This window comes from Medicago sativa, chromosome 8 (genome assembly GCF_051527215.1).
Source record: "Medicago sativa cultivar Bolivia chromosome 8, Bolivia_mono, whole genome shotgun sequence".
In the NCBI taxonomy this organism is placed as follows: domain Eukaryota; kingdom Viridiplantae; phylum Streptophyta; class Magnoliopsida; order Fabales; family Fabaceae; genus Medicago; species Medicago sativa.
In genome coordinates, this window is record NC_140756.1 from 91923949 (window position 1) to 91947908 (window position 23960).

Consider the following 23960-nt stretch of genomic DNA (forward strand, 5'->3'; position numbering starts at 1 on the left):
ACAATAAAAAAGCAAAATACTCTATGCTATTTTTACTCCCTTTTGTCGTATCCACCACTCTCAAGAAATCAAGTATAAATGAATACGGATCGTATTTATGGTATGAACGTATGCGAACCCTGTATTGATAGTTACACCCTCCGGTCACTAATATAAACAAAAATACACTTTTTAAATACATTCAATTAATGATGTATGTGACATATAATAAAGACTACATACATCAATAATTAAATGTATCTAAAAAATGGATTTTTGTTTATATTAGTGACTGGAGGGGAGAATATGATGAGTTAATTAACGTGGAAAAATATGTAAGTTAGTAATTACTATTATGCATAGAATATAATATAAAAGTAGTTAGAAATGGAGGTGTGGTAGATGTGATCAAGTAACCCACCCAGCCCAGCGACCGTAGCTAATTCCAATCATAAGAATTCTATTACTATAAACAAAGAAAACAGACAACAAACTACCAAGCGAACTTTCATTCATGTTTTCGGACATGGAGGAAAAAAACAAAAGTAGATAACTTGGATGACATGAGAGGAACACAATTTTCACCATTTGCTGATAGTGACCCATTTTGATGTAAGCAAACCATTTTTCTACTAAATTATTCTTTTATTCTTTCCAGCTTTTATCACCAAGTCACCAAATTATTATGTGTAATTATATTGCCGCCGAATGGTAAGCAGTAATACGAAATAAAGAAATACTACTCCTTATTTTGACATAATTCATTGCCTCTTTTTTTAAGAGGACTTAATTCTTTTCTTTTTTTTTTTGAGGGAACTTAATTCATTGTTTTGTTGATATTGATTCCATGCCAATTTTTTTAAAAATTAAATAAATATATGATTGGACCAGTTTATGGGTCAACTGTCGGGAGAATTGACCAAGACAAAGCCCCTGTTTTAAGGCGGACCATATATAGAATAAAGAGAGAAAAAATCGATATATTGTTAAATTTTAATGCAAAGTTGCATGTGTCTTAAGCAGGGTGTTTGCAGTGCTAGTCCGTTTGATTATTGTTAATTTATCGATTTAGAAAATAAATTTATCAATAGAATTTAATCTGTAAGTGTATCGTTTCCGTGAAATATATACACACACATAAAATGAAATACATAGATACATATATGTATGTATATGTAGTAAAATACATAAACGGTTAATACTAAATTGGATTATTTTTTTTCTCGATCCTTCTTCTAACTCTATCTCTCTTGATTATATTTTTCTTTTTTTATTGAATAGAGAGAGATAAAAAGTTAAGAGAATGAAAGAAAGAAGAAAGAATGTGAAAATGTACCTTCGACTAATGCAATATATCTTTTTCTAACTATACAAATAATTCAAGGCTTAATTGCTATTTTAGTCCCTTAACTAATTTTTTGGTATCGGTTTGGTCTCATAACTAAAAAAAAGTCCGTTTTGGTATTTTAAGTTAATTTTCGTTACACAATTTAGTCCCTTCCGTCAATAGATTAACCCCAAATGTCTTAGATGGACCAAGATTCAGGTGATCCACCGTAAACCTTATTAAAAAATTTAATTTTAACCATTTGATCGTTTTTCTCAAAAGAGGGTCGTTGGATCATGAAAGCCTAATTTATCTTATAGGGAATCATCACCAACTAATTTTTTTCTCATTTCTTCATCTTCTTTCTTTCTCATCTTCATCATTTTCTTCATCATATTCATCACACCTTCATCATTTAAACCCAGAAATTAAAAAATCAAAAATTAAAAAACCAGAAATTTTAAATTCAACAAAAATGGTTCATCTTCCTCCCTCCCTCATATTCTTCATCATCTTCACCAGAAATATTAAAAACACATAAAATCAAAAATTTAAAACTTAAATTATGTTTTTAAAACCCCAATCTTTATGTCTTCTTCTCTCAAAAAACCATTATTTCGATGCCCATTTATGAATTTCCATCTTGGATCTTTGCTTCTTCCTTCATCATGTTTTTGCAGCAAATCCCTAAATCATTCAACTCCTAATATTCAAGCAAAAGTGCAGCAAATCCCTCCTAACTCTTTTTCTCTGATTGTCCCTCACCAAACCAATTCTTTTATACCAACTATTCTTCCTCTTCCATTCATCAATTCCAGATTCGAGTGTAAAAAAAACAAAGGAAGAAAAAAAATTCAATGAAGAAAAAAGATGATGGATGTTAAGAAGAAACACAGAACCCAGATCCACTCCTAATTCTAATTCCAAACTGCTTGCTACAGTAAATTGGAAATCTCATTCTAAACTGTCAGCTATGACGAGGATCTCGGAAATGTGTTGTTGTTGATTCATGGATTCAATCGAATTCATTTGGGTTTGAGGATTTTCTTATGGATTTAATCAATTGTTGTTTGTTGCTGGATTTGGGAAACAACACTCAATGTTCCTATGACGAAGGTTTGGATTTATGAAGATTTCTGCAGAAATTTAACTCAATGTTATGTGTTGTTGTTAGAAGATTTATGGGTATGATAATATTAGGTGTTGTTGTTAATGGTAGTGATGAGAGGCTGAAGATGATGTAGTGATTTAAGAAGAAAACAATAGGTTGTTTTTTCACTAGTTTTATGATGAAGGTTTTAATGAAGATGATGAAGATCCGGAAAAAATATAATTAAAATTTCCAGATCCAATGCAATAATGACACATGTATAGCAGTTAATATTTTTTTATTAAACCCTAACGTTTTTATTAAACCCTAACGTTTTTGAATTAAATTTAACGGAAAGGACCAAAATGTGTAACGGAGATAAACTTAAATACCAAAACGGACTTTTTTTTTAGTTATGGGACCAAAGCGATATTAATTAAATAGTTAAGGAACGAAAATAGCAATTAAGCCATAATTCAAATTAAAGGAGAAAGAGAAAGAGAAAGGTGGACAAGCTTGTTGTAAAGATGGCAACTCTTAACACCTTAATCACATGGGTCCTTATAAGTCAAATCAGAAGAATGTAATCTCAATTGTCGCTAAAAATGCTATCTTCATCTTTTATGGTGTGTTTGGTTGTGAGAAGAAAATAAGAAGAGAGAAATAGGTGAGAGAGAGTATGAGAAGAGAGAAATAGATGAGAAATAGAATAGATTTGATGGGTTGTTTGGTATAAGAGAAAGAAGAGAGAAACAGAAGAGAAAGAAGTGTGTTTAATTTTGAAAAGACCAAGATATCCTTACACTAAAAAATTAATGCACAACTTTATTACTTAATAGGAAGGGTATAATTGACAAAGACCCAAAATCATAATGGTAGTTCTGTTTCTTCGCACCATTGCAGAGAAAGAATTTTAACGTGGGGTCCACTCAATTTTAATCTCTCGCCTCTATTTCTTTGCTCTACCAAACACCATTGATGGGACATTTCTCTCCATCTTCTCTCCTTTCAACTTCTCTCGCCTCTTTTTCTCCTCAAACAAACAGAGCCTTAATGAAAAATATAATATTTTATTTAAGCTAAATTGCATTTTTGGTCCATTAACTATTTTTTGGTCCTTACGTTAGTTTTAATTCAAAAATGTTAGGGTTTTCCATCTTCTTCTCCTCTTTTTCATATTCATATTATCTCCATCAACCTTCAACAATTAAAAAATTCCAAAAAAATTCCAAAAGAAAATGAAGAAACTCCAACGTTTTTGAATTAATACTAATGAAAAGGACTAAAAGGTGTAACAGAGAGAAAGTTAAAGGACCAAAATAAATCGAATTTTAATTAAGGGAGCAAAGCGATACTACCTAAATAGTTAAGGGACCAAAAAATGCAATTTAGCCTTTTATTTATTTGCACAAGTCACAAGTCCCTAACTAATTTCCTCATTTCATAAACCACTTTTTACATAAGGGAAAAGATAAAGTGTATTGTATGCGTGTCTTTTGATATAAAACCTTAAAGATAATGATTAAATTAGTTTAATTTATCTTTCTCTTGAATCTATTTTTATAAACTTTATTATTTTACTTGCCTGGTGTGCTCGTATGTGTTTGCTTTTTTATAAAAGTAATCGAAAATTATGCAATTCATTTTGATTCCTCTATTTTTCTATTTTAATTTTTAACAAAAAAAAGTGTTGGCTCTCAGTTTTCAAAGTTGGTTTTTTGTCCCCATATTTATTTATTTTTTAAGAATTTTAGTCTCTCATGTCATTTTTTTTTTGAGTCATTTTTAATGATGTGACAATTATTTTGAAGTAGCAGCGTTTGGTAGACATAATTTTATTGACACAAATATTCAATGTGGTCCAATATGTGTTGTTGTCATAAATGAATAGGCTATGTCATAAAAATTACCAAAAAATAAGATGAGGGAGCAAAAAAGAAAAGTAAAATATAAAGACCAAAATACAATAATTTTTTAAATAGGAGGACTAAAAGTGCAATTAAATAAATAAAGGATTATTTGGTAAATAAGGATATATGTTTTTTTACTGAAAGGATAAAATTCTAAATATAATAATTAAAATGAATGGTAAAATTGAAAAAAAAAATATATCAAAACTTGGTATTCTCTTCGTATAAATGTATGAAATTGTTTAAATGAATGATAAAATTAGAAGATAACATATACTAGTATTCTCTTCATATTCTTCCATAGGGCTACACCATAATGAATCTAGAAAATAGATCACATTATCTAGAGAATAGATCACATTATCTATTCGGTGAATCTAGAAAATATATCGTATTACCTATTCATATAGCGATTGATGAATCCATGCAAGAATCATAATATTGCATCGGATCCATGGAGCATACAAATGATCATAAATCGAGTGTTTTGGAAGACATCAGTCTATATGGTTTATAATATAGATTACATACATCATTTAAACAATAAATTTAAAAAGTCAAAATTTACTTATAAATGAAATCGGAGAGAGAGCGCGCGCGCGCACACACACATACCCGTATGAAAAAAGGTAATACTCCATCCGGTACTATTTATAAGAGATATTTGAGTTAACAAAAGTTAATGTATTTGGTCCAAATTCCTAACCATATACATCAAATTTTGTTGACCTAAAAGTTTCTTGTAAATAGGAACCACAGGGAGTATTGACCATGATTAATATACACCATCCGGCCACTAATATAAGCAAAAATTCACTTTTCAGATACAATTAATGATGTATGTGACATATAATAAAGACTACATATATCATTAATTGAATGTATCTAAAAAGTGAATTTTTGCTTATATTAGTGACCGGAAGGTGTAAGTAACTATATACATTGATAATTATCAACAATCTTAAAAGAGAAGTTAGGTTTTCAATGATTTTAACGTTGTCAATGTTGTAGGTCTCAAAGTATGTGTAATAATTTGCCATATTATGAATGTAATAATTTTTTTTATTATTAACAGAGTGTTACACAATTCATATGAATGTACTAGTCTTTTTTCTTTTCTTTTTTTTTTAAGGAGGAATGAACGAGTCTTTTATTATTGTACTTGTACATATGGACACGCTTGTTTATGGAGTTTTACGTCCATTTTTGTGAATCAAATCAAATCCATAAAGACGAGGTTTGAAAACACCTAAACGGCATAATGCGTCAAAAATACGTTGTTGCATGCATCATGCCACTAGACAGAGTTATTGTCACAAAGTGACATTTAATATCATTTTATGGTATAGTCGACGAAAGCGAAGTAAAAACAATCAATCAAAACTTAAGAAAGAAAAAAACTATTTTATTTGGAATTGATTACTATTAAAAATGATATTTGATGTTAATTAGGTCTTGAAATACTCGAGGATAAAATGTTACAGGTTTTAATTCTTTCTAATAACGAATCGGCAAGTCCTATGATACATACCCTAAAATATTGAGTAGAAATTATATGAATGAATAATTGACCCCACACGTTGTTACAAACGATGATTATTGTTGCAATTGGAGATAAAAAAGATGTACTTTTAGAATTAAGAAATAATAAAAGTGTAGTAAAATTAAAAAATGATTAATTATAAAGACAAGAACAAGAATGGTGATGGCAGTTAGATTAGAGGAAAAGAACAATTAGAAGTTGGTGGCGCGAAAACAACAGACCCCACCTCTCCCTCCTTTTTCCTTAACTGAAACCGTTTTATCATTACCCTTTTTAATTCTTTTTTATTTTTTATTAGTAAAGTTTTTCCTTAACACGTAATCATAATTTTTTTTTTACCTCTTTTTAAGTTTTAATTCTTTCTCTCTCTCTCTCTCTCTTATTCGCTTTCTCTTTCCCACTAACTTTCAAAATCACAAAACTGCCATCGCCGGTGAAGCTTGTCTCTGGCCACCACCTGTAACCTCTCCGTTCAATCTCCGACGACTCTGATTTCACGAGGAAGGTGATTCAATTCAATCACTGGTTTATTTATTTTTATTTAGGGTTCTCTCTCGTGGATTCGCTGTTTAGTTTTAACTTTCAATCTGATCGGAGAAACTTATATTATCAGTAGAACGTGTGAATTAGATTGGAATTGAGTTTTTTTTTTTATAACAAGAGATTGGAATTGAGTTAATTAGGTTTTTATTAATTTTCCTTTTCTGCAATCTTTTCTATAAAAAAATTTCTCGATGGATCTTGATTAATGATTACTTTGGTTATTACTCCCACATTATGCTTGAAATACTTTAGGTTTTTGTTTCCGATCAAGTTTTATGCTTTTTAATTATATGGTTTCAATTATTTATCTTCTGAAGGTAGTTTTCATTATTTAATTGCAATTGAAATTGTGAAAAAATTGAGAAAGTTTTGAATGTGTTTATTGATTTATTGAAGAATCTGGGAATAAAATTGAATGAACATTAGTATGTAGTACTACTTGTTTGTGTGTGATAACACTCAACCGTGTCTTCAGTGAGAGAGACATGAATCTGTGTTATTTCGGACATTTGTCATTGGATCTCTGTTCTGAACCCATTGTTTTGTTTCTTTTCAATCAATTTTTCAGGTTAATTATTTTTTCACTTTTTCCTTCTTGGATTTCAGCAATATTCTTCATACTAGTGTCAAAAATCGAAATTACCACTCTATCATTTTTCTACTATTTTTTATTTTTTGTTGTTGCAGAAAATGGTGTCTGTGTATCATGTTAGGTTTACACAATAGTTATATGGGGATGGACAATGATCACTGCACGTGGATCTACTTGTCTTTGCCCATTTCCCATACAACAATAACACCATCAAGTTCAAACTTCCACCTTCAATTTAATTATTAAAATAATATAAAACATTATGCAGTACATACTCCTATATAATACATCAATACAAACAAAATACATAATTAATTGGCTTTAGCTCTATTGAATATAATATTCTGTTTGCAAGTTTTGGAAGAGGAAATTTATATTTTATACTTCAAAGGCCAAAGCAGTTACTATATGGTAACTATTATCTTTAAGGAAAAAGTTACACATTGATTAAATTGGTTGCAACTTAATTAGTTTGGTGTTATAGGAGAGATTAGTTAGTTAAATTTGGGGCCTGCAATGCAAGTTATTGCATCACTTTCATTGAATTCCCTTTCATGAAAAGGAGTTGAGAGAGAAGAAGAAATTGGACAGAGTGTGTTTGTGTGGAGTGAACCTATTGCCAGCCCACAAGACCATGGCATTCTCGTGAGAGAGACAAAAGGGGAAAAAAATTAAAGCCTATGCATTTCCTCTTTCTTATCTTATATACCCTCTATTATTCCATTTTATTTCTCACTATCCCTAATTTCCAAGGGGACCCCCCTTAAACCAGCAAATCAACTTTTTTATTAATCTTGAATTAACCATAAACCAAGTTTTAATGATAAAAAACGTTAAATGTACGTTGAGACAGTTTCCGCGAGTTTTTCTCATCCATTACACCAGATGTTGTTTTCCCTCTCCATATTCTTCTTGCCGTGTCTTGATCTTGTTGGATTTGGGTTTTTTTTCATGAAAAAAACATACCCACTTGTGTTAATTACCTGCGATTCTCAAATTCATTCTCCAACAGATCTGAGTCTCTGTAAAGATGTGCGCTTTTTTATTTTTCTCTTTTTGAAGTGGTTTATTCTTTCTGTGTTTCTTCTCTTTACCAGTCTGTAGTATCTTACTTTATTATTTTCATTTGTGACAGATTTATTGCAGAGAAAAGGATCTTCTTTCTGGATAATCTTCGCTGTTCATTTATTCCATTGGATTTGGAGTGCCAAAGTTGCTTGCTATATTTGGTTTAGTTTAATGAAAACTTCCATCAATGTGGTCTGATTGGGTTAGAGTGGATGGATGTATGTGAATCACAGCAAGCATTACGGAAACATAGAACTGGGGAGACCCCGAGACGCCCTCTGGTCCTGGCTGAAAAGAATAATGCAATCCCCACCAGGCGCTCTGGAACTAGGGAAGTTAGTTCAAGGTATAAGTCACCTACTCCGGCAGCGGCTTCTGGTCCTCAACGATGCCCGTCTCCATCTGGTCCTCGTCGATGCCCATCTCCATCTGGTCCTCGTCGATGTCCATCTCCAAGCAGCTTCACTAGAACAACTGCAGCATCCAAATTGTTACCCAAGAGAGCTCTATCAGCTGAGAGGAAGCGGCCTACAACCCCTACTTCCCCACCAAGTCCTTCTACACCAGCTCAGGATGATGTGCATTTATCCAGAAGGGCAGCCAGTAGCCGTATGCAAGAGAGTCTATGGCCTTCCACAATGCGAAGTTTGAGTGTTTCTTTTCAGTCAGATACCATTTCGATACCTGTGAGCAAGAAAGAGAGGCCTGTTACTAGTGCTTCTGATCGCACTCTACGGCCAACTTCAAACGTGGCACATAAGCAGGTTGAAACACCAAATACACGAAAGCCTACACCAGAGAGAAGGAGGAGTCCTCTTAAAGGGAAGAATGCCTCTGATCAGTCTGAGAACTCGAAACCAGTTGATAGTTTGCATTCTCGATTGATAGATCAGCATCGGTGGCCAAGTAGAATAGGTGGGAAGGTATCTTCTAATTCCTTAAATAGAAGTGTTGATCATTCAGATAAGATAACCAGAACGTTGAACAGTTCTGTTCCAGGAAGTGGTGTATCTTCACTTAGAAGATTTTCGTTACCAGGTGATGTAAGCAGGCCCTTGCAAAAAACATCTACTGATGTTGCAAGGCTATTGTCGCTTGTTGAAAATGGTAGAATAGGAAGCGAGGTGAAAGCATTTGATGACAGCTTCCAGGTATTAAGAACTCGCAAATCTGTTCCTGCCACTACATCAGGTAAAACAGGATTAGCATTTGCTGGAGTCAGATCTCAGTCCTTGACAACTCCAGGGTCACGTCCTGCCTCACCTAGTAGGACCACAACGCTATCCTCTTCTAGTTCAAGAGGCGTCAGTCCATCTCGGTCAAGGCCAGCAACTCCTCCCGGAGGGGTTAGTCCAAGTCGAATAAGGGCAACCAATTCATCCAACCAATCCAATAATTCAATATCAGTGCTTAGCTTTATTGCCGATTTTAAAAAAGGGAAAAAAGGTGCAGCATATGTTGAAGATGCTCACCAATTAAGGCTCATGTATAACAGATACTTGCAATGGAGATTTGCCAATGCGAGAGCAGAGGACGCGTTTTATGTTAAAAATGCAATTGTGGAGGTATATGGCTTGCTATCTTTGACAATCCGGCAAACTCTTCTTTGCGGACTTCCTCTATTACATAAATAAATTGCATATTTGGAATCATTTACCTGCATCAATTTACAAGTATTTGTTCAATGATGCAGAAAACTTTGTATAATGTATGGAGCACTACTTTGTCTATGTGGGAGTCGATAACTAGAAAGAGAATCTATCTCCAACAGCTGCAGCTTGAGCTGAAGCTAAACTCTATTTTGAATGATCAAGTAATACTTTTCTCTTGACTGAAATATTCCTATCATATTTTATTATTATATTATCAGTTCAAAAAAATCGCTGTTACTGTAGTACAGTCCTTTCACGTGTTTTAATTCGTTTGAGTACTTTAGTTTCAGACAATTTTGTGGAGTTTATAAGTGATACACATGTACTTACCAAGAGATTTCCCTTGTTTTATCAAAAAATCGTGTTTATGTTAGTATCTGATAATATGTTATTCATGTTAATGGTTGAAATAAGTATCTGTTATACAATATACATAAGTCTTAATTAGTGAAAGTCCAAGAGATACTTGCAATTAAGATACTTTTATATCGACAAGAAAAATAGAAAGGTTATCATTCTGCTTGTTGAAAGTAAAACATTGGAAGAATGGGTACTGTGGTATGCTACGAGAATCTGATATAGTTTGGAGGTTGGTTACATTTTGATGTGGATTACAGATTTTAAAAAACATTTTGATCAAGAAAGATACTGATATTATATGAAATCTTATACAACGTTGATTATCTAATATGATATCAATTATTGTATGTGATGCTAGTTTCTTTCCTTAGTTAATTTTTCAACTTTCAATAATAGTAATAAAATTTTTGTGCTCAATGAACTAGATGGCCTACCTTGATGACTGGGCTGCTCTTGAAAGCAATCATGTTGATGCTCTATCTGGGGCTGTAGAAGATTTAGAGGCAAACACGCTTCGTCTTCCACTCACCGGAGGGGCAAAGGTATGCATGGTTTTGTGCCTTTTGGTTTGTTGCAACTTACCTAAGAAGTGACACTAGCATCAATTATTCTATGTTTACACTCCTACAGGCAGATATTGAGCCCTTGAAGGTTGCTATCTGTTCAGCTGTTGATGTCATGCAAGCTATGGGATCTGCAATCCGCCCTTTGTCCTCACGGGTGAGTTAACTGTCTCAAGAGTTCTACTGCTGTGGTTCACATAATCTCCTAGCGCTAGTTCTATCCTGCTATTTTCGAAGTCAACACATTTAATACAAAACCTCTTTTTGCTGGTTGTATGTGTTAGGATATAGATTTAAGGGGAATTAGAGTAGTTTAAGAGTGTTAGAGCAATTAGTTAGTTGGTTAGTTGTTTGTTAGACCGGGGTATCTTTGAATCATTGTAAAATTTGTGAATAAAGTAGTGACTCTATTGTGAAGTGGAACCCTTGGAGAAGATATTCTCTCTTATTCTTTTTTATCCTTTCTCAGTCTTTCAATATAATTATTCCCTTGTTTGTTCAATTCTGTCCAGTTTTGGGAAGTTTTTTTTTATACCAAAAGAAAGGTTCCTAAAAATATGTTTTTCTTCCTTCTGATTTTTCAAATTAGTAGAACTGAAGTCTTGGGCATTAAAGGGTTAGTATATTTTATGTATCGTTCATTAAATTTTATATTCTACGAGAGGCTGACCTAATTTAATACTGTGTCTGACAGGTTGAGGGCATGAATAACTTAATTTCTGAAGTTGCTATTGTATCAGCACAGGAGAAAGCCATGCTTGATGAATGTGAAGCGCTACTGGCTTTTTCAACGTCTATGCAGGTAAGAATCATAATATATAGTTTATGAACTTAAATTATGCAGATATGATTTTTCGATTTTATGATGCTAAGGACGGGCATAAATTAGTGGAGAATACATTTCACTCACACTTATCAAATTTTGCATTAAGTTTGATTTTCTTGTAATACTTGATTAGTGAATCATACTAGAGCTTCAGTCTAGATCTTAAGAACCTGGGTTGGTTGTAAACTATTATAACTTTCCTACTTTGCTATTACTTTTACTATATACTCCCTCATTTTTCACTGAAATACTAGAAATTAATTAGTTGTTGAGGAAAGTTGAACATGCCATAATGTGAAAATGCTTCGATGGTCAAATGCTTATTTCTTGTCTATTCTGACATTTAAGTGTAGTTTTATAACTCTTTTCACTTCTGCCATTTAATATCTGAAAACTGTTACACATAATTAAACTGTTCAAATAAACTTGATAATGAATGGGTGGAGGTGTAAGTGCAAAAAACGTGATCAATTAGAGACTTGTGTGCATTTAACCAATATATGTGGCATACACCGTTATCCACCACACCTCATGGTTTGCCAGTAGTATAACTGCTGCAACTATATTATCTATAGATGTGTGAGTGTGATGGTCACGATGCCACAAATATAATATATTCATCAAGGCTATAGTTACTTATTCCATGCTTCCATCTGAATGAAGAAGTGAACAAGCCAAATGTACATAGTTCTTCTTCTTTTCATTTCATGAAAGGAAGAGGCGTCCTTTCAACACTAAGGTCTAGGGCCTTTATCAGTCCCTTACAAAAGGACAGTTTGAAAGAAACGAAGCTATGTGAACTAGTTCTTCAATTTATGGCTTAGACCGAGAGGAATGAAATGCAACGTGCTTTATCATTGTTCTTGTATTAGTTTCTAATTTTATACTTTTTTTGGTGATATCAGGTTGAGGAATATAGCCTTCGGACGCATCTGATGCAATTCAAGCAAGCTTTGGAGGTAAAAAAGTAACCAATCTCATAGTGCGATTGTTTCTGCGTCCTTTGGTGATATCAGGTTGAGGAATATAGCCTTCGGACGCATCTGATGCAATTCAAGCAAGCTTTGGAGGTAAAAAAGTAACCAATCTCATAGTGCGATTGTTTCTGCGTCCAAAAGTCTTTCAACGCACATCCATATAGAAGCTACAATGTGTAGGTTCATCCTTGTCGCGCGTCTACAATGCTTCTACTATGGTTCCAGACACCATCTCAGAAATTTAGACACACATGAGCCTGACCTGCTACCAAGCTAACAGGAAATAGTCTCTTGCGGCTGCACCCAAAGCGGTAGTATTAGTGTGTAAATTTTTTAAATAGGTTTTTTTTTTGGTTCCCCTCTTCCCTCAAATATGTTGGAAATTATATTGTTCAACCATTATCTTTTTCTTTCTAGTTAACATTAGTGGCCCGAGCTTTCCACTTGTAATTTTGTATCAGGCAAATGAAAAGAAAATGCAAAGTAAAAGAGCAAAATAGTCTATATTTACATTTATCTCGCGAAGTATGACAGAGATTTTGAACAACATAATGTGGACTGTAGAGATCCTCTTCATTTCTCAAAAGCAATGGAAATGTCCTTTACTAAAATTGAGATGTAAATGCATAATACATGTCACCACTAAGTTGGGATGGATCCTCTCCATTTCTCAAAAGATATAGAAGACTCAATTTTAAGAGATGTAGATGAACAAAAAAAAAGTAAATAATGGATCTCACCACCAAATCTTAAAATTTTAGTAATGGATATCCCCATTTTCTTTTTTTGTAAAATAAAGGGATCCCTACTCATATCAATCCGGTGTTGCATGATTAGGTGGCGCCTAGGGTCCCTTAACTATACCATGATCCAGAGTTTGATATTTGATTCATGTGTATGAAAATTTACCATGCATGAGAAACACTCCACTCCAAATGAATCAAGTGAAGTGAAGTGAAGAGAAAATAAGAGTAATTTTTTTAAAAATGTCAAAAAATTGAATAAATGTTTAATCTTAAAGCTGGTGGGTTAAAAATTCACTACTCTTAAAACTATGATGATGTTCGATTACTTGATTTGTGGTGATGTTCACATTTATATGTAAAGTTAGATTTAAATTCGGAATCAATAAGGAGAAAATGTTTGTAAATAAAGATGTTTTGTGTCATAAACATTTTTTAGACATGTCAACGTGATAGTTCAAAAGAAAGTGTTATCAACATCACATGGTATAAACACACTTTTCTAATGAAGTTGATGAAAAACGATTAACATGTAAATATTTTATGTTCCTTCCACCTACACAAATCGTTTTCAGAACTTACAAAAAACACAAACTATTGTGTCCCGCGAAAGCATAAATGAAAAATTAGTTGAAATGATTCTCAGCAATAGCAGTGGCAAACTTAGCCGCAACACACTATTTTCCCTAATCAACAAAGCTTCCACCTTTCCTCATCTTGCTCAAACTCACGCTCAACTCATTCTCAATGGTTACCGTTTCGACCTCGCCACCATCACCAAACTCACTCAAAAACTCTTCGACTTCTCCGCCACGCGCCATGCACGCGCCCTCTTCTTCTCTGTTTCCAAACCCGACATCTTCCTCTTCAATGTCCTCGTTCGTGGCTTCTCCCTCAACGATTCACCTTCTTCTTCCATTTCTCTATACACTCATTTGCGTCGAAATACCAATCTTGCACCTGATAACTTCACCTACGCTTTCGCCGTTGCAGCTTGTTCTAATGATAAGCATTTGATGCTTCTGCATGCCCACTCTATTATTGATGGGTATGGTTCTAATGTATTTGTTGGTTCTGCTCTTATTGACTTGTACTGCAAGTTTTCAAGAGTTGCGTATGCAAGGAAAGTGTTTGATGGAATGCCTGAGAGAGATACTGTTTTGTGGAACACCATGATTAATGGGTTGGTTAAAAATTGTTGTTTTGATGATTCTATTCAGCTCTTTAGGGAAATGGTTGCAGATGGGGTGAGGGTGGATTCGTCGACTGTTACTGCTGTGCTTCCTGCTGCTGCTGAGTTGCAAGAGTTGAAAATTGGGATGGGGATTCAGTGTTTGGCTTTGAAAATTGGGTTTGGTTTTTGTGATTATGTGTTGACCGGTTTGATTTCCTTGTATTCTAAATGTGGGGATGCAAACACGGCGAGGTTGTTGTTTAGGAGGATTAATAGGCCGGACTTGATAGCTTACAATGCCATGATTTCCGGGTTTACTGCCAATGGTGAGACTGAATGTTCTGTGAAGCTTTTCAGAGAGCTGCTTTTTTCTAGTGAGAGAGTCAGTTCAAGTACAATTGTTGGTTTGATTCCATTGCATTCTCCCTTTGGTCATCTGTATTTGGCTTGCTCTATTCATGGGTTTTGTGTGAAATCCCGTATTATTTTGAATCCGACCGTTTCAACTGCACTCACTGCTATATACAACAAACTTAATGAAATAGATTTGGCTCGCCAACTGTTTGATGAATCGCCAGAGAAAACCGTGGTGGCTTGGAATGCTATGATTTCGGGTTACACGCAAAATGGTTCGACAGAGACGGCTATCTCTCTTTTTAAGGAAATGATGAAGACTGAATTCACTCCAAATGCAGTTACCATCACGACCATCCTTTCAGCTTGTGCTCAACTAGGATCTCTAAGTTTTGGAAAATGGGTCCATCAGTTGATTAAAAGCAAAAATCTTGAGCCAAACATTTATGTCTCGGCAGCTCTAGTTGACATGTACGCCAAGTGTGGGAACATTTCGGAGGCTTGGCAATTATTTGACTCGATGAGTGAAAAGAATACTGTAACTTGGAATACTATGATTTTTGGTTATGGGCTCCATGGATATGGGCATGAAGCACTTAAGCTTTATAATGAGATGTTACATTTAGGGTACAATCCATCTGCGGTCACTTTTCTTTCAGTCTTGTATGCTTGCAGCCATGCTGGCTTAGTAGCAGAAGGAGAGGAAATTTTTCATAATATGGTCAATAAATACAGGATTGACCCCTTAATCGAGCACTATGCATGCATGGTGGACATTCTGGGACGATCTGGACAGTTAGAAAAAGCCTTAGAATTTATAAAGAAAATGCCTGTTGAGCCGGGTCCTGCTGTCTGGGGTACACTGCTTGGCGCCTGCATGATTCACAAAGACACGGACATAGCCCGCTTGGCTTCAGAAAGGCTATTTGAACTCGATCCAGGTAGTGTAGGATACTATGTCTTACTTTCTAATATATACTCTGTAGAGAGAAACTTCCCAAAGGCTGCTTCAATACGCCAAGTTGTTAAGAAAAGAAAACTGGCAAAGAGTCCAGGGTGCACTCTAATTGAGGTTAATGGGACCCCCCATGTCTTTGTATCTGGTGATCGTTCTCATTCTCATGCAACCGATATTTATGCAAAGCTGGAGAAGTTAACGGGCAAGATGAGGGAGATGGGGTATCAGGCAGAAATAGTCCCTGCTTTACATGACGTGGAAGAAGAGGAAAAAGAACTCGCGGTGAATGTTCATAGTGAGAAGTTAGCCATAGCTTTTGGCCTTATCACCACTGAACCTGGTACCGAGATCAGGATCATCAAGAATCTTCGGGTTTGTTTAGATTGCCACACTGCAACTAAGTTTATATCGAAGATCACTGAAAGAGTGATAGTGGTTAGGGATGCTAACAGATTCCACCATTTCAAAGATGGGATCTGTTCTTGTGGCGATTATTGGTGAAGCCGAACTAATATTTTTTCACCACTTAAAGTTATATGGAGCAGAAGCATTATCTAATCTTTTGCTTTCATATTATTTATCTTACAATTTTGATATGGAGTCCGAACCCTCATGTGAACCTCCACTTGAGAAGTACAACATTTCACAGCACCGGCCTGACTAAAGGAAGTTTCATCCATGGTTTACCTCACTGTGTCCATGGATGATCACAAGCTTGGAGTTATGTTTGAACTAAACATATGTTCAAACTGGAACAGGGTAGAGTGTGTACGTTCAAGAAAGTACCATAAATGCAGAAACATCTTTCAAAAAGGGGTATTTTCTTCTAGGGAGGCTGTTGGTGAACGCACTTGGGGTGGAAGAATAGGCATCTCACATTTCATTTTAACAAAATGTATACAACAACTGTGGAAACTGGACGTTCTTCCTGATATACTTGACGTTTTAAACACATTAATTACGTTTTTTTGCTCAAATTCAGATTTATGATCCATCTTGCTGCCAAGTATGATCTATCATTTTCAGGATACTGAGATCATTTCTTGATGATTTTTCAATGTGCTCTTGTTTGTTGGCTTTTAACAATGAAAAAGAAAAGGGTAAAATGCATTTTTGGACCCCTACATTTGTTGATTCGACTTTACTCTGCATTTCTAAATATGAAAATATAGTCCCCCAATTTTGAAAATTTCAGAAATTTACTCCGCCACTGAATAGATGATATATTTTGATTTCTCAAAAGTGGTGTGTATTTCATTGCTGAAGTTCTTCTCTATTTATAGAGATTTGAACCACAGGCATTAAATGCTTGGTTCACACTTTCAAACATTGTTGCACCCATTTTCCATTTACTCTGACACATGTAGAAATTAAGCATCCCATGCTATGATCCTATGTGCATGTAGGATAAGAAAATTCAACATCTCTACATAGTGTAGCATTGTGTGCTACTGTTGGCTGGACCTAGATAATATGTAATTATCACTTACTATTGTAAGTTGACAATTTGGATAGATATTTCAACCTAAATAATAAAAACTATAATATTTATTATAACAAGAGCGACTATATTTTTGGATTTGGAAATGTGGGAAGCAAAATCATACATAAATCAGCAAAAACAAAGAGACCAAAAGTTTATTTAAGCAAATAAATAAATAAAGAAGGCTACCTGGTAATAGATGGATAAAATGTCGGTGCTTTCTATTTTCACTCTAAAAGACAAAAAGTTACATCATAGTTTGGGTGGGTTAAGCAATCTTTTCGATGTTGACATTATATCAAGTTAAACAAACTCTACTTCTTTGTCTGAATTTTGTATATGAACTCAACTTCCCTGTTTTACATATGAGGAAACAAAGGAAAGCTAATTTAGTAGTTCAATTGCAAAAAACATTTGTAATTTACAGGGCAACAAATCCAGAATCATATATTATGGGAAATCTCGAAGACACTTCTTTTAGTAGCAAAAACCCAGACCATTAGCTATCAATAAGTTAGTCAAGTAAGTTCTATTTCCTGCCCTGTTTCTTAGTCCAGGACTCCAGGTTTTAAGGATCATTTACTGTTTTATATTCTTACTTTGTACCAACCTACTAGTGCATAACTTGTAAAGATTGTAGAGGAAGAAACAGAAAACCTAGACAATTCAAATAGTCCTGCCAAATGCTACATGAAATATGTTAATGTTTATGTTATTATGTAAATCAATTTAACTCATCATGATGTAACTGACTTAATGCTTTCATGATTGTGAAAAACTAATTGAATGAAGATTCTGTTTCTTTTCTTGTTTGTTGCAATTTCTTCATTATACAATTTATACACATGACTTGGATTAGAGATACTGATTTAGATGCATTTGATAGAACATTATCAACACGTACTAATTTGCAACAATGTATTGGTAAACCGTAAACCTGTACTATTGGTATACTTTTCAATCCTTGTTATTTGAACCAAAACACAAGATATCCACTACATTTACAAAAATGTGAAAACTGCATTTGCACTTCCTAATAATCCACTCTTTGCTCATTCATTCTTGTGCATCTAAGCTTTGTTGATCCACACATCATACTTCTCAATCAAGAATTCACATAAAGATGTTTATCAAAGAATACTGTAGGAAAACAAACCAGTCTTTTTAACAGTTGATTCCACATAGCTTGGTATCAGGTCCCTTAGTTTTCATCACGAATGGGTCAATTCTTACCCATAACAAAGAGAAAATGGAAGCCAACAACACTGACCATATCACAACAATGGTGGGGGTGCGGTTTTGCCGACCCATCAAACCTTTAAGGAATGGATATAGATGGACAATCACCCAGAAGGAAAAGAAGAGTTTTCCAAATAGAGGTCCCCATGATTGGTAACCATTGTTTATGGCGTCTGAGATTCCAGCAACAACCCCAACAATATTGATTATTAAGATAGTAGTTGGAGGAATTAGGAGAGTGGTCCACTTGATGGCGTATAATTCTCCAAATTCCTCATCATCTGTTGCCTTGGATGTAACAGTGAAGTTGGTGTCAATTCCAGCAAGAACCTTCAGAAGCCCTTGTATGACAGCAAAGAGATGTGCTGATACACCACCAATGACCCAGAATTGCTCATTTCTCCACCATTCCTCAATGCTGACTCCACTCCATTTCAACTCAAGAATGCCTGTTGCCATGATTGAAGAGAAGAGAGCAACAAAGTACAAACTTGCAAAAGTGCTTATCTGAAGAATGAACAATTAAAAATTATTTTTGAGTAAAAAGGCTTGGTATGAATTCTCTGAGCATCCTTGAACAAGGATGCCTCGCATTTCTTAGCTGTTATGGATTTAAAAGTTGGATTCCTACTACATACATAAAAAGATCGTGATCATTCTTGTGCTTTTGAAGGTAATATAATGAAATATTGTAATGTTTGTCAAAAAAAATATAATTTCAAAAGCTCATCGTGTAGGAAGATAAAAGACTAAAAATGTTACCGGTGGCATGATGAATTTGTCAGTGAGTAAGCAGACAGCTGGAAGAATACAGTAGGCAACTAGAGGTATGGAGGTGAAGGGGTAGACGGTTGTGTTTGCATAGGCAAATCGCTCCAGCCACTTCAGATTCCCTTCCTTGTGGCCATACCATAAAGGGCAATGATGACTGAAGAAGATCTCAATGGAGCCAAGAGCCCAACGAAGCACCTGGTTGAGTCTATCTGACAAGTTGATAGGAGCAGTACCCTTGAATGCTACTCTCTTTGGCATACAGTAAATGGATCTCCAACCACGGCAATGCATCTTAAAGCCTGTCAAAATATCCTCTGTAATGGACCCATAAATCCAACCAAGCTGCAATTTGGAAAACAAAATAATGGATGAGCTGATTTTCTTATTGTGAACAACTATTGTAAGATATCAATGAGAGCCTAGGCTGCCAATGTTGGTGTTACCTCAATCCCCCATTCAGTTTTATCTTCATATCCGCAACTGATTACATGAATGGCTTCTTTAAGTTGGCTTGCTGGACTTGACGAAGGAGGTACACCACCCTCTTCCATCAAGACTGAAGTCACAAAAATTGATGACTGCCCAAATTTCTTCTCAAAATTCATCTGGGACATCAGTAACTCTTTGTCATCTTCCATTCCTATATGGACGTGTGACAGGGATTAGAACAGGTGAACATGAAATCAATTTGTATAAGGATTTAGCGTCAAGATTGCTGACTATTTTTAAATTAGAACCTCTTAGGCCTGCAGCTTCTCCATTTGCGTCGTTCATTGCATGCTTAACCTTCTTGCGCCTTCCAAAACATGGGCAGCAATCACAACTTACCATTTTTGGACGCTTGGGACCCTTAGGAGGATTATATCCATATAAAGCCTGCCTTCTAAATACACACCCTGTGCCGACATATACAGGACCCTGAATACCATCTAGACCCTTCATGTTAATCTGCCATAACAGAAAGAAGAGGAATTAGTAATATATATATTAGCTTGCACTACTACAAAAACATCAATTGCTTCAAAGAAGATCATGTCGTGTTGATGTTGACTTTCTTGCAGTGACTTACATCAAAGAAAACTGTGTTTCTATTAGCATATCGATCATGCGCATCAATGCCATCGAATCTTTGAGGAAACTGGACATAGCAGACTTTCTTCCCTGTTTGGGGGTCCATCAAGAAGCACATGGCCTCTCGGACAGCCTTGCTGTTATTGATATAATGATCACAATCCAAGTTCAGCATGAAAGGAGCATTTGTAAGCACTGCAGAGACCCGTACCTGGAAGTTACATAAATTATTAGATGAGTCAAGTAAGTGTGGTTCAGAAAGGCGAATGGACATCATAAAAATAACAAAAGCTGTTTGTTCAAGTAACTCTACCAGAGCATTCATGGCACCGGCTTTCTTGTGGTGTTGAAATCCTGGCCTTTTCTCTCTAGATACATAAACAAGGCGAGGAAGCTGGTTTCCTTCACTATCATGACCTCCACTGTGACCAAGAAAAACTTGAATCATACCAGGATGATCCTTAGTATTGTTTCCTGGCCATGGTGTCCCATCCTGCATAATCCACCCTCCTGCTGGAACCTTTTGAGCTTTTGCCACAAGTGCATTGATCCTAACCTTAAACTCTTCATATTCTCTCTGCCATGCATCCAATTAACAGTTCGATGAGTAAGCTTTAAACTGATTTCAGAACTTCATATTTTTTTAACAATTCTAATAGATTAATACAAACCTTCATGGACCGACGTTCTTTGACAAAAGTTGGCTGCACCTTGTCCTTTAGATAGTCAATTTTCTCAGAGAAGTACATCTCTGGTGCACGAGGTTCTATCAAAAATTTCTTACAAAATGGTACCCATTTCCTAGCAAACTCTGCCGTTTCCGACAGGGCTTCAAATGTACACATTGAAGCTCCGTCATCAGAAATGTAGCATGATATCTTATCAATGGGGTAGTCCATTGCCAGGATTGAAAGAACTGTGTTGGCTGTATTCAGAGGAGGTTCCTTCAAGGGATCCACAGTACTAACAAACACATCTACAGGAGCAAGCATATTGGGTTCGCCTTCACGCTCATACCTGATAAACAACTTTTTTTGTTCAGCGATATAAATATTTAAACACTGGTATTTCAACAATCAGGAGTGAAGGTCCCTTTACCTGAGTGAAAGACGATCAAGGTATGTTTCTCTATCAATAGGATACCATTTGGGGAACTGATCAAGGATCCATGATATAGCAAACCAGATTTCACATATAATTGAGGTTAGCCATAGCCCCATTGCATCATGTACTGGGTTCATAAGTCTGTATCGGAGGAAGAAGCCAAGAATAACAAGCCGTGCCACGATCACCATCCTATATGGATTGATTTTGCTAGATGCTATTGGTACCTTCCTTGACAGTGGTTGTCTTGCTTCATCTGACCTGCATCGGTTCACATTGTATAGTAACTAACATTAATATTGATTATGATCTTTCAAATATTACTATCCTTTCATTAGAATTAAATTGTCAGGAAATGCATTTAGTACTGAAAGGCATACATGTTTGCATCTAGATCTTCATCAGGTTCAGGTCCCAAATTTCCTTGCTGCAATTTCCAGTCATCCATTCTATCATATGATCCATCTTCTCTCCTTTCATCCCACCCTGCATTTCCTGTTTTGATCACAGCATACCACATATTATAATCATATCCACCATGTTGTAGTAAGCTAAGAAAAGCATTTCAGGGTTGTATTTTAATCAGTGCCAAAAGAAAGGCCTGTATAACTAGTAAAAGATTAGGACTTTAGCAAGAAATTAAACCAATTTCGGCATAATCCGTTTTGCAAATGAACCAAGAAAGTGATAAATCTATTTTTTTTGAAAGAGGGCTGATGAATTATTTCAATCGCTGTCATCAAAGTCTAAGAAACACAAGCTATAAACTACATCTTACGAGGATCGGAAGCGGAATATGGATGCACTCTTTTATGCAGTGAAGATAGCATCTGCTCCCCATAACTATGAGATGATATTGGGAACTCACCACTCACCTGCATGCATGTAGCAAGAAAACTTAGTTGTATTGAATTACAAATTCTATCGAGTTTAAGATGGACTAGAAATGGTGCAAATCTTACATTCCGAGAACGACCGCCAGCAATAACAGCCGGAAAGTGTGCATTCTCATCATCTTCAGGACCTCTTCCATAGCTCATCTTCCCATGCAGCATGGCCTCAGCAGAATGATCATGATTGTTCATTTTGTCTTCAATCTTGAATTCATGTTCAATATCGTCCACATCCTCCTCATCATCGTCTCCCTCAACCCGAGGGCTCCCTAAACATCATTGGTTATATGCATTTGAGTTAATCAACCAATTTAATACTACAAATATCTAAAACTGTATCATGTAAAGTTCATGTTTTAACAAGTTTAATGCATGTAAAAAAAAGGTTAAAAAAACTTGTTCAATATATAATTCTACCTTTGAGACGCTTGTATCTGGTCTTGCACTGAGGACAAAGTTGTCTCCCCTCCCTTCTTTCATACTCATAGCAAGGCCGGCACACCGGAAAACCACACTCGTTACATGCCACAAACAAATCTCCATCCACAGTAAGTCCAACATCATCACCACATATCTCACACACTTGACCGTCCAAGTTCTTCAAAGGCTTGTGCTGCAACAAAACAACACAACAAAACTGTTACCATGAAAACAAAACAAACAAGCACCTCTAGTAACTCTTTCATTTCTATTAGTTAGTATTACTACCTCTTCATGGCCATGAATGACAACAAGCTCGTTCCGGTTGTGAGAACCAGCGACTAATCCGGCGCTGGCTTCCATATCTTGGTGGTGACAGGTGAAAATGGCACAATGAGATGGTGAGGTTGAGAACAAGTTAGTGTTTTATGTATGAAAATTTTGGTGCTTTGAAAGACTTAGGTGTCCTCACACCTAATGTGTCCACATAAGTGTTGCTGGTGTTGGTTGCAGGGTCCCCATTGCCTTGAAGCTAAGCTTTCTTCCTTTTTATTCAACCACCATCTCCTATGCCATCTCCAACAACGACTAATTCCTTTTTTTGGTTTCTTCTATTTATTTTTCTATCTTTCAAAATTGTATTACTATAGGCGCAAAACGAGACAAGGTTGGTTTATGAATATTATTTCCTTTTCATGTATCTTTTGCATAGTTATTTTATGGTTGTTCACACATCAAAATAAATATTGCAAGCAAGCGAAACAAGTAAGCAATGGAGTGTCAGAGTGCCAAACCAAACGTATTGATTACATGACTATTAACGTGAAAGGGAATAATTTTTGTACCAGATATATATCAAAATGTTACCTTACATTGAAGTAATAATTTTTTTAAGAGAAACACCTTATCAAAAAATCATAATTAAAAAGTACGATAAATCTTATAAAAAATATTTGAACCTTATTTTGATGTTTTCATTGGTTATTTTGTTGTGTGAACTGAGTATCATTTTGCATGCGACTAGACTATTCCACGAGGCGAGAAGAACTACAGCTAGTGGTAAAATTGTCCCTCAAGTAATTTAACAATGTTGCATTTTTGGAGTTAGATTTGAACCAAAGACCTTGGTTTTTTTTTTTGTTATGTTCGTATGTTAGAATTAATTTCATATTGTACCAAAAAATAGTCATATTAATCCGATACAAGACATGCTCTTCATATTAATTGCATAAACCAAATTATTAGGAGAGTAAAAATTAAGAATACAAAACTAATGTAAAATATATTAGATTGACATATTGTATTCAGGTAAAAATT

General features: G+C 35.1%; 3 protein-coding genes and 1 long non-coding RNA gene across 8 annotated transcripts; 3 read left to right on the forward strand and 1 right to left on the reverse strand.

Annotated features, from left to right (window-relative positions):
* Window positions 1-6196: 6196 nt before the first annotated feature.
* On the forward strand, window positions 6197-12927 carry QWRF8 (QWRF motif protein (DUF566)). Of its 4 annotated transcripts, none has more exons than XM_085737765.1 (7): window positions 6197-8016; window positions 8120-9617; window positions 9746-9865; window positions 10490-10606; window positions 10695-10784; window positions 11322-11429; window positions 12359-12927. In XM_085737765.1, exons 2-7 carry the CDS (start codon window positions 8265-8267, stop codon window positions 12422-12424), a joined length of 1854 nt encoding a protein of 617 aa, XP_085593891.1. In that variant the 5' UTR covers window positions 6197-8016; window positions 8120-8264; the 3' UTR covers window positions 12425-12927. The 4 variants fall into 4 exon arrangements, with proteins under 4 accessions (XP_085593891.1, XP_085593893.1, XP_085593890.1 ...); XM_085737767.1 differs by having other exon boundaries at window positions 12470-12927; XM_085737764.1 differs by having other exon boundaries at window positions 6197-6354.
* A 693-nt stretch (window positions 12928-13620) lies between these two features.
* On the forward strand, window positions 13621-16794 carry MEF29 (Pentatricopeptide repeat (PPR) superfamily protein). Its single transcript, XM_085737770.1, has one exon. The coding sequence runs from the start codon at window positions 13809-13811 to the stop codon at window positions 16158-16160; it is 2352 nt and encodes a 783-aa protein (XP_085593896.1). The 5' UTR covers window positions 13621-13808; the 3' UTR covers window positions 16161-16794.
* A 618-nt stretch (window positions 16795-17412) lies between these two features.
* LOC146903292 (uncharacterized) lies at window positions 17413-21670 on the forward strand. The gene is made up of 2 exons (XR_015023548.1): window positions 17413-19054; window positions 19119-21670. It is a non-coding gene; the product is annotated as an uncharacterized LOC146903292 (long non-coding RNA).
* On the reverse strand, window positions 18064-23043 carry LOC146903293 (cellulose synthase A catalytic subunit 7 [UDP-forming]). 2 transcript variants are annotated; one of them, XM_085737769.1, is made up of 13 exons: window positions 22932-23043; window positions 22641-22836; window positions 22293-22492; window positions 22109-22205; window positions 21711-21825; window positions 21325-21591; window positions 20898-21243; window positions 20540-20803; window positions 20225-20437; window positions 19893-20103; window positions 19599-19795; window positions 19144-19497; window positions 18064-18888 (listed from the first exon to the last, which is right to left on the reverse strand). In XM_085737769.1, exons 1-13 carry the CDS (start codon window positions 23004-23006, stop codon window positions 18307-18309), a joined length of 3117 nt encoding a protein of 1038 aa, XP_085593895.1. In that variant the 5' UTR covers window positions 23007-23043; the 3' UTR covers window positions 18064-18306. The 2 variants fall into 2 exon arrangements, with proteins under 2 accessions (XP_085593895.1, XP_085593894.1); XM_085737768.1 differs by having other exon boundaries at window positions 22109-22492.
* Between the last annotated feature and the right edge of the window lie 917 nt (window positions 23044-23960).